Genomic DNA, 10,888 nt, shown 5'->3' with positions numbered 1-10,888 from the left:
CCCTGTGCCCCGGGCACGCCGCCCCTGCCGCCATCCCTGTGTCCGGGCACGCCGCCCCCGCCGCCCTCCCTGTGCCCCGGGCACGCCGCCCCCGCCGCCACCGGGTCCGTACACGGCCAGCATTAATCCCAAAATTAGAAAACTCACAAAAATATTTTGATAGTTTTCAACTAAGAGACTGGCATGAAGTCAGACACCAGATTTACAAAGAAAAAAGTCTAAATCCTTTAGCTGTGCCTGTGCTATTCAGCCAGCGAGCCGGTGGTCCTAGAACACGGGTGGCTGTCCCACCTCATGAGATAAAAGAATTGCGAAAAGCAATAAGGGACGGTGGCATCTGCTCCCCATATTTTAAGCAACTGCTGAAAAATACCCTGGAAGGACACACACTCACACCAAATGACTGTAAACATCTTGCTAGTATAACTGAGGAGATGCTGGGGGCACGGGGAGAAATGGGAAGAGAGAGCGGGGCAGGGGTGGAATGGGATGCGGTGGGATGGGATGCGGTGGGATGCGGTGGGATACCGTGGGATGCGGTGCCGTGGGATGCGGTGGGATGGGATGCGGTGGGATGGGATGCGGTGGGATACCGTGGGATGCGGTGCCGCGGGATGCGGTGGTCCCAGGACCCGCACTCCCGGCCCTACCTGCTCCCGGCGCGTCTCCGGTTGCCACGGGAACGGGGGCGGGATGGGGGGGGCGGGATGGCGCTGGCTCCGCCCCAGGATCGGGATCGGGATCGGGATCGGGATCGGGATGGGATCGGGATCGGGATGGGATCGGAGCCAGCTCGGGGGTGCCCCTGCCCAGCCCCGCACCGCCCCCCCGGCAGCGGGACCCTGTGTGTGCCCCCAGCCCCGCAAAGCCTCGCCCAAAGAGCGGAATTCTCACTTCAAACTGAATGTTGCATCTTTAATGGCACAGCAGCACTCGTTTGGCACACACGGCAGCCGCGGGAAGTGCCGATTTTAATGTTCAGTGCAAAACCGATCCTTCAGGGAAATCTCGGAAAACCTGGGGAAAGTCACCGGAATGGGAGTGTGGAATTGTCTGTAGGATGAGCATGGAATTGACTCTAGGATGTGTCACTTTGATTTTTTAAGATTTTCTAAGCTTTCTCATGTTTACATTCTTGTAGCAAACTTTCTCGCACACTTTCTGTAAATAACTCATTGCTTTGCATTCTTTTATTGAAGAAGAGAAATTGGATGGGCTGTTGGTTTGTGCAGTGTCATTGGAGAGGTGGCACTGTCACCCTCCAATCCACTGTCACTCTTGGAAATCTAGAAATGTTGGAGTCAGAAAATAAACTGCCCTTTCCTTCACCTAGAGAGCAGCAGTGTGTGCTTGTGTTATTTTGTGTCCTATAATGACAAGGATGAGCACGGAAATGTCTCCAGGATGAGCACAGAATTTTCTCCAGGATGAGCATGGAATTGTCTCCAGGATTAGCATGGAGTTGTCTCCAGGATGAGCTGCACTTCCAGGAACATCCCAAGGGTGATGTGGAAGCCGCAGCTCCTGGGGGAATGGGAGGTAAAGAACCATTCCAGGGGCTCGGGCACTCATTAAAACACATAGAAAAAATGGGAAGATTGGTCCTCAAACACTCCCACCTTGGCAAACCCAGCCTGGAGCAGCTTTATTTTCCACCACAAGCAGGAACTCCTTTGTGCTTTTCCCACCCAGGTGAGCTGTAAAATGCAAAGTTCTGTGTGTTTATAAAAGGAACCATCTCTAAACGCTGCCAGCGACAGGGGCTGGCCCAGAATCTGCTCTGCAGGCCCTGACTGAGGAGCAGAATGTGCCAGGCCTTGCTTTAGTGCCTGCAGATGGGGTTTGGGGAGCCCTGGTGCCAGTGCTGCCCAGTTTGGACCATTGGTACACTGAATTATTGACACTGTTTCAAACCCACAAACAGAGGTGGAGCTGACAGCCCCACGAGGGGAGTGCTCTGTGTCACTGGGGTTTACAACCAGGGCTGACAGCACAAAATGAGGGAAAAGTGGAGGCAAAGTCCAAAGTCTTCTCTGAAGCTGCCCAGGGTTCATTCCAAGTTCCCCAGGCAGCTGCTGGACTCGGAGAACTGCCCTAAAAATAGGCAGTAAATAGGCAGCTAAACTGCCAATTTTCTCTTATTTCAGTTCCAGTCAGAGCCAGGAGCGCACTCCTCACTTGTTTGCACTGAGGATGCAGCTCTGAGCAGCCCAGCAGCGACAGAAATCCTTCTGTACCCTCCTAATTCTGCATTTCTGGCTGCCAGGTACCATGCATGGCTGTACAACACTGATTTTGGGGCAAGGGGATGCACCCAAGGCCTGGCTGCACCTCCGGGAGCAGCAGATCCTGCTGAAGGCCTCCTCTCCTCTCTTCACCATCCACGAGTCACTCTGCAGGCTCAGAGCTTTAACACTGACACAAAACCCTGCCCCAAAACCTCCCTTCAGTGCTGAATCCTCAAAGGCAGCACCAGAACCTCCCTTCAGTGCTGAATCCTCAAAGGCAGCACCAGAACCTCCCTTCAGTGCTGAATTCCTCAATTCCCAAAGGCAGCACCAAATCTTCCCTTTAGTGCTTTTAGTGCTGAACTCCTGAATTCCCAAGGGCAGCACCAGAACCTCCCTTTGGTGCTGAATTCCTAAAGGCAGCACCAAAACCTCCCTTTAGGCCTGAATTCCTGAATTCACAGGGGCAGTACCAAAACCTCCCTTTAGGCCTGAGTTCCTCAATCCCCAAAGGCAGCACCAAAACCCCCCTCTAGTGCTGAATTCCTGAATTCAGGAGGAGCAGGACGAGGCCATGGGGTGAGCTCCTTTTCCTTCTGAAGGAGGAGGCCATGGCATGAGCTCCCTTCCCTGCTGTAGGATGAGGCCATGGGCTGAGCTCCTTTTCCTGCTGAAGAAGGATGAGGATGAGACCATGGGATGAGCTCCTTTCCCTGCTGTAGGATGAGGCCATGGGGTGAGCTCCTTTTCCTGCTGAAGGAGGATGAGGACAAGACCATGGGTTGAGCTCCTTTTCCTACTGAAGGAAGAGGATGAGGCCATGGGATGAGCTCCTTTCCCTGCTGAAGGAGCAGGACAAGGCCATGGGGTGAGCTCCTTTTCCTACTGAAGGAGGAGTCCATGGGTTGAGCTCCTTTCCCTGCTGAAGGAGGATGAGGATGAGACCATGGGGTGATCTCCTTTCTTTGATGGAGGACAAGGCCATGGGTTGAGCTCCTTTCCCTGCTGAAGGAGGAGTCCATGGGGTGAGCTCCTTTCCCTGCTGAAGGAGGATGAGGAGGAGTCCATGGGTTGAGCTCCTTTTCCTGCTGAAGGAGGATGAGGAGGAGTCCATGGGTTGAGCTCCTTTCCCTGCTGAAGGAGCAGGACAAGGCCATGGGTTGAGCTCCTTTTCCTGCTGAAGGAGGAGTCCATGGGTTGAGCTCCTTTCCCTGCTGAAGGAGCAGGACAAGGCCATGGGTTGAGCTCCTTTTCCTGCTGAAGGAGGAGTCCATGGGTTGAGCTCCTTTCCCTGCTGGAGGAGGATGAGGATGAGGCCACGGTGTCTCTCAGACCAAGGTCCCGTTTTTGCTGTCGTACTTGAGCCTGGCCCTGGGGAAGTTGAGGGTGGCGTACTCGGTGGCCTGGTGCTGCTGCAGGCTCCTCACCTCGGCAGCTGAGCGCTGCTGGGACCTGCACAGCACCTGGATGTCGGCGTAGTGGATGCTCTCCTCCTGCTGGACACCCCTTCTGCTCACCGTGGCATACACTGGCACATCTGGGACATCCTCATACGTGGGGACTGCTGATGTGACAGCCTGGGCAGAAAAGGATAAAATAGGTGAGTTTTCCCAGAATTGGTCTGAGAGACTCTTACAAAGAATAATTTCAGCATAACAAATATTTAAAAAAAAAATCGGCTTAACTCCTGTCGTGGTTTGATGCTGGTGCAATGCCAGAAAAAAATTCTGTCCAAAAATGTATTTAGTTAAAAACAATCTTGCTTTCAACTTTCAGTAGTCAATATCTTCTGTTTTAAATTGATAACTAGATATGGTTGATTTATATTGGGTTTCATGTTTGCATGGCATTTTACCTGAGCTACAACCTGTTATGGACTTGAACTTTGGTTTAAGCTGAAAGCAAGAGTCCCAGACTGTAGAAAAAAATTCTGTCCAAAAAACTCACTTCTTTATTAAACTAGGACACCTCCTTCATAAAGAAAAGAGACTTCTCCTTTGAAATGAATAGGAGAAATCCATCGCACCTGAGATAACCCAGCTACCCCAAACAGCATCAAATCAGCAGGATGGCTTCTGAGGCAGTGTTGGAAACAGAAAAAGGTTTAATAAAAGGCAAAATAACAAAGCTCTTACAGAGAAAAACAAAGCCAAGGGTGAGAGGTTCTTGCTCCTGCTAAAACACCCCACTAAAGGGATTATTTCCTTTGTTCTCTTCCTTTTCTAGTGAATTACCTAGGCTGGACCTCTTGGTCTCTAATTGGGCAGCCCCAGGTGTGAGGTGAAATCCCAAAGGTCCTGTGAGGTGTTTCTGTACCAAATTGGGTACAGCTGGGTACAATTTGGACCTCTTGGCCTCTGTCCTCAGCCCCAGGTTTGAGGTGAACTCCCAAAGGTCCTGTGAGGTGTCTTTCTACTTAATTTGGGAGAGAAACTTCTGGGCTTTTTGCCTTTTTAAGCAGACAAAGAATAATCTGGTCACTCCATCAACAGGGGGTACATTCCTACAGACAAGGGGCAAAAAATGTGGGAGAAGCCATGGGCAGCGTGCCCAGGTTAGAGGCTGCACAGCAGGAGAGGATTCTTGGCTCTGGGTTCTGCCCTGTGTCCCCCCAGCCCAGGGCAGCTCTGTCTCCCCAACCCACACTGGGGAAAACCCTCTGGAAAGTTGTTTACCTTGCTGCCAGGCTGCTGCCCCTCCTGCCTCACCTTAGCTCCTGCAAAAGAAACACCAGCTTAAGGCTCAGCTTGAACCAGTTTGTTGTTCCACCTTGGGGTGCAGCAGTGCTGGGTGGGCTCTCCTCTGGGCACAAATCACATTTCCACCTCATCCGACTCCCTCAGCCCCGATGCCGCCCGAGAAGAAAGCCTGGGCTTGTTTCTTTGGGGAAAATGAGGTTTCCCAGGATGGCAGCACACTGTGGACCACAGAGTTCTTGGCAGAAGCCACAGCCCCAGCACAGAGAGCTCCTTGTCAGGCCCTCAGAGGAGTCAGAGCCACTTTTAACTTTGTCATTTCCTCTGCTGCCTGGCAAACGTGTTCTGCCCAGCACGGTCCAAAGGCCGCAGGACACAGCTTGAGGAATGCCCTTGATTCTGGCAGTGCTGTCAGACAGATGTTTGCAGCCTCTGCCCTGCTGGAGAGCTCTCCAAAGCTGCTGGAACTCCCAGCCTGAGAGGATTCTCCAGGGCAGCACCCAGGCCCTGCTGCCTCCCCTCTCCCTGTGCCAAGGCCAGGCTGATCTGGTTGTTCTAAAGGCACTGCTGAAGTCCCTTCCCTCCCCATCACCCTCCTTCCTTCAGGATTTAAGGAAATTCTGCCTCAAACTCCTCCTGAGGAAGGTTAAGTGCAGAAGGGGATGTCCCCTCTCAGGGGCTCTGTCACTCCAAACATTGTCACACATCCTTACCTTGCTTTGCTTTCTTCCTTTTGAAAGGTGAAGGACACTTCCTGAAATCAGAGAGACACATCAGAGAGACACAGCCCTGCACATCCCAAACCTCTGCCCCCCTGACCCCACCTGGGTACCAGGGAGTGGCACAGACCCCAGGAGAGCCGGCCAGGAGCCCCAGTGACCCTCGATGGGGAGATGTCCAAAGGGAAGGTGTCCAAAGGGGATGGGATGTGGTTCCTCCTGTGGGGCACACCCACACCCCCCCAGCCACCCCAGCTCTCCCTCCTGCCCCAGCAGCATCCCCAGGAATGGGAGCTCCTCTCCCTGGAGCTTTGCATTTCTCCATTTTCCTCCATTCCTGATCTCAGCTCCGAGGCACGGGCTGCAGGGCACCATTGCAGCTGGCACCAACCCCTCCTTTTGGGGCCACCAACCCCTCCCTTTGGGGCCACCAACCCCTCCTTTTAGGGGCTGTCACAGACACATTTTATGAAAAATCCTTTCCTTAGGATTTTTTTCCTCCTGAGAAGCTGAGAGGCCTCAGGAACAAAATGCAAACAATGGTTATCTGCTGCTGTGGAATGCAACAGGTGCATCTGGGATTGGGCTCATGTGGTTGTTTCTAATTAATGGCCAATCACAGCCCAGCTGGCTCGGACTCTCTGGTCAGTCACAAGATTTTATTCTCATTCCATTCCTTTCTATTCCTTTCAAGCCGTCTGATGAAATCCTTTCTTCTATTCTTTTAGTATAGTTTTAATATATCATTTTCTTTTAATATAATATATATAATAAAATAATAAATCAGCCTTCTGAAACATGGAGTCAACATTCTCATCTCTTCCCTCATCCTGGGACCCTCAAACACCACCACAGGGGTCACCATCCCCTCCATTTGGGATTACCAACCCCTCCTTTTGGGGTCACCATCCCCTCCTTTTGGGGTCACCATCCCCTCCATTTGGGGGCACCAGCCCCTCCTTTTGGGGTCACCAGCCCCTCCTTTTGGGGTCAGCTGCTCTGCCAGCCCCTGTCCCCCTCTGGGACAGATGGACAAAGGAAATGGCAGCTCAGAGGGCTGGGGAGCAGGTGCCAGCCCTGGTGTGGCCCCTCCTGCACACACAGGGAGCTGAGGGGCTGGATGGGGCTCTGGGGAAGGAATGCTGTGTGTGCCCCTGGGCAGCACTGGCTGTGCAGCCATGCCCTGGCACTGCAGAGGGAAAACAAAACTCCCTGGGAATGCAGGCAGGGAGTCTGGAATGGCCAGGAATGATTAACCAGGACTGGGCAGGCACTGGCAGCTTTGGGCAGGGCAGCGTGGCCGAGGCTCCAGCGCTGCCACGGGGGCACCTCCAGCCCTTCACAGGCAAAATTCGGGGGGTTCTCCCCAGGAATTTGGGCTTTGACTCACAGCAGCCCCTTCGTGGGGCTCTCCCAGCCTCCTCCTCCTCCTCCTCCCCTGCCTGCAGTGCCCAGTTTGTGTGGCAGAGCACTTCCCTTGATGCCAGCACTCTGGTGTGAGGATTTCACCAAACCAGCACTTTTTGGGGCACTTCCCTTCCTGTCAGCACCCAGGTGTGAGGATTTCACCAAACCAGCACTTTTTGGGGCACTTTTCTTCCTGCCAGCACCCAGACAAGGAGGATTTCAGCAGAGCAGCAGCGTCCCTGCCCTCTGTGGGGCAGGCAGGGGCTGGGCTGGCATTCCAGGCTGTTCCCTCAGTGCAGGGAGCACTGCAGGCAGTGTGTGGGCTGCAGCTATTCCTGTCTGCAGGATAATCACAGCCAGGCATCTCCCCAGGAATGGGGACACGTGTGGCAGGGGAAATGGGAGCAGGGAAACCTCTCCCCTCCCCTCCCAGGCGGGCCAGGCCGCTGGAACTCCCAGCCTGAGAGGATTCTCCAGGGCAGCACCCAGGCCCTGCTGCCTGCCCTGTCCCTGTGCCAAGGCCAGGCTGATCCCTGCCCCTCACAGTCCTGGGGCCTGGATTTGGGCAGCTTGCCCTGTCTGTGCCACTTTAGTGCCACTTGAAAGGTCAGAGCCTGGGTCTGCCCTGCATGGGGCAGAGGAGTCCAGACCCGAGGGCACAATTCCTTCATCAATGACTCCCCAGACAGAATCGATTTGCTGTGATCAATTTTCTTTCCAGACCTCAGAGTGTGCCCCAGGCGTGCCCTAATGGAGCCCTTGCCTGCTGATGCCCCGGGTGCCTCATGTGAAATGAAAAATGGGAATTTTGGTGGGTTACCACCTTTCCACCTCCCACCTTCAACTCCTGTTCTGAAATCCCAAACTCCTCAAGGCTCAGGGCTTGGAAGAACCTCGCTGTCCTCAGCTCCCGAGCCTTCCTCCACTAGGTGATGCTGTGCCTCTTGGAATTGTTAAAAACTGGATGAATTTCTTGCACTTTTGTCTGAAATTCATGGCTCTTCCCCGGCAGAGCTGAAATTATTCCCACTTGGCAGGGAGTGCTGTCCTTTCTCTGAGAGCAGGAGGTGCAGGGCACAGCAGGAGCCGGGGGGGATTAAAGTGCCACCCTCCCAGTGAGAGAGAGCCACAGCACCCCAGAAACGTGCCCAGGATTTCCCGAGCAGAAACACAAAGCACTGGAATGCCCTTCCCAGGGAGGTGCTGGAATCACCATCTCTGGATGTGTTTAAAAACAGACTGGGCATGGCACTGAGTGCTATGGTCTGGGTGAGGTGTGAGGGCACAGGTTGGGCTCGAGGATCTTAGAGGTCTCTTCCAACCTCATCATTCTGGGATTCTGTGAAATAAACCCCAGACAGACGCGGGCAGGGAGAGGGGCTGGGATGGGTGAGGGCAGGACGGGGTGGCTGAACCCCCCTTTGTCCCAGGGACCCCTCAAAGGGACACCTTGTGGGGGCTCTGGTTGAGGAGAGCCATTTGAGGAGAGCGATTTGAGGAGAGCGATTCGGGATTTACCAGCCCTGATCTGCCGCTCCCGTCTGGGCTGAGATGTGACAAAAACCCCCTTGTGCCCTTGTCCCCGTGCCCGGGCACCTGCACAGCCCTGCTGCCGTGCCCACCTGTCCGTGCAGGGCAGGTGCAGGGCTGGGAGCCCTGGGCAGCCCGAAGAGCCCTGGGCACCCCAGCACAGGGGCACAGAGCCCTGGGCACCCCAGCACAGGGGCACAGAGCCCTGGGCACCCCAGCACAGGGGCACAGAGCCCTGGGCAGCCCTGGGCACCCCAGCACAGGGACACAGAGCCCTGGGCACTCCAGCACAGGGGCACAGAGCCCTGGGCAGCCCTGGGCACCCCAGCACAGGGGCACAGAGCCCTGGGCAGCCCTGGGCACCCCAGAACAGGGGCACAGAGCCCTGGGCAGCCCAGCACAGGGGCACAGAGCCCTGCCCAGCCCTGGGCACCCCAGCACAGGGGCACAGAGCCCTGCCCAGCCCTGGGCAGCCCAGCACAGGGGCACAGAGCCCTGGGCAGCCCAGCACAAGGGTGCAAATCTCCCGAATCCTGCCGGTGCCCAGTTCCCTGTGCCCAGTTCCCGGTGCCGGTTCCCGATTCCGGTGCCCGGTGCCCGTTCCCGGTTCCCGTTCCCGGTGCCCGGTGCCCGTTCCCGATTCCCGGTTCCCGATTCCCGATTCCCAGTGCCCGTTCCCGGTGCCCGGTGCCCGCCCCGCACTCACCAGCGCCGGCCGCAGCCGCACAGGTTGCCCATGGCGCTCCCCGGTTCCCCGCCGAGCCCGAGCGCTCCCCGGGCTGGCTGAGCTCGTATTTCCTGGTTCCTGCTCGGGCCCGGCTCTCAGGGAGTGTCCCCGGTGTCGGGTTTCGGAGCTGGCCCCGTGTGCCATCTACCGGAGCCCCGGCGGGACGGGGAGCGCCCCCGGGCTGAGCCAGCCCTGCGGCTCCAGCTGGGCTCTGTCCCTGCCCAGGGTGAGCCCCTGGACTCAGCCAAGCCCCCAGCTGCCCGTTTATCCCAGTTTATTAAGTTTATTCCATGGTTTACCATTGTGAAAAATGCATGTTTTACCTCAGGGGTCAGGGCAGGAGGTCAGGCACTGGGGGCACCTGCTCTGCACTCAATGCCCTCACTGTGCCCCCTGAGCCTGCTGGTTTGCCCAGTGTCATTGGAGAGGTGGCACTGTCACCCTCCAATCCACTGCCACTTTTAGGGAACTATAAATGTTGGAGTCAGAAAATAAACTCCCCTTTTCTTCACTTTGAGAGCAGTGGTGTGTGGTGTGTTCTTTTGTGCCCTATAACAACGCACAGCAAAGCCTGCAGCTGCCCAGGAGTGGCAGAAGGAGAAGGATTCTGCTTTGGAAGGGTCACAGCTGGCTCTGGGTGAGCAGCACTGTGCCCTGCCTTGCTCTGACACTGCTTGGGGCTGGAGAAACACCACAGAATTCAGGATTGGATCTGTGCAGACAGCTGGGATTCTGCGTTCTGCAGAGCCCAGGTGTTCCCAGGAGCCTGTCCCTGCCTGGGAAGTGCAGACTCTGTGTCTCTGGCCTTGCCACAGACGCTGTTGTTTTAATGAGCCAGCGTCTGTTGTGATTCCCGGGATAACTCGGCCTTTGTTGCTTTGTGGGGAAGGAGCAAAAAAAAACCGGCTGGGATCCTGTTCCCATCAGCCTCTCCCACAAACACTGGAGCTGCCGCTTCGAGCTCCACCAGAGAAACAGAAAAGCATCACAAACACTGGCGGGGACGGCAGCTCTTGGCTGCCACCCCACATTCCCTGTCTGCAGGGACAGCCCCGGGCACTGCCAGCCCTGTCCTGCACAGTGACACCGGCACTGCCAGCCCTGTCCTGCACGGTGACACCGCTGTGACACCGGGCACTGCCAGCCCTGTCCTGCACGGTGACACCGGGCACTGCCAGCCCTGTCCTGCACAGTGACACTGGGCAGTGCCAGCCCCTGTCCTGCACAGTGACACTGCTGTGACACCGGGCACTGCCAGCCCTGTCCTGCACAGTGACACTGCTGTGACACCGGGCACTGCCAGCCCTGTCCTGCACAGTGACACCGGCACTGCCAGCCCTGTCCTGCACGGTGACACTGGGCAGTGCCAGCCCCTGTCCTGCCCAGGCACTGCCAGCCCCTGTCCTGCACAGTAACACTGCTGTGACACCAACACAAGCACCCCAAGGGGGAGAATGGACAGGGGACAGCAAAAGCAGAGCCAGGAGGAGCTGGAATTGGCACTGCTAATTCTGGGCATATTTATTTATTTATTTATTCATTTATTTATTTTATTTATTTTATTTTATTTATTTATTTTAT

The 10,888-nt window shown here is 55.7% G+C and overlaps 1 protein-coding gene across 1 annotated transcript; it reads right to left on the bottom strand.

The window, feature by feature from the left end:
* Nucleotides 1–895: 895 nt before the first annotated feature.
* Nucleotides 896–9,503, bottom strand: CUNH11orf52 (chromosome unknown C11orf52 homolog). The gene is made up of 4 exons (XM_071449661.1): nucleotides 9,287–9,503; nucleotides 5,638–5,678; nucleotides 4,904–4,944; nucleotides 896–3,805 (listed from the first exon to the last, which is right to left on the bottom strand). The coding sequence occupies exons 1-4, from the start codon at nucleotides 9,316–9,318 to the stop codon at nucleotides 3,557–3,559; spliced, it is 363 nt and encodes a 120-aa protein (XP_071305762.1). The 5' UTR covers nucleotides 9,319–9,503; the 3' UTR covers nucleotides 896–3,556.
* Between the last annotated feature and the right edge of the window lie 1,385 nt (nucleotides 9,504–10,888).

The sequence above is a fragment of the Agelaius tricolor genome, unplaced genomic scaffold, assembly GCF_023055355.1.
Source record: "Agelaius tricolor isolate 1412-34295 unplaced genomic scaffold, bAgeTri1.0.p SCAF_29, whole genome shotgun sequence".
Taxonomy (NCBI): domain Eukaryota; kingdom Metazoa; phylum Chordata; class Aves; order Passeriformes; family Icteridae; genus Agelaius; species Agelaius tricolor.
This window is presented reverse-complemented; position numbering and strand designations above follow the sequence as displayed.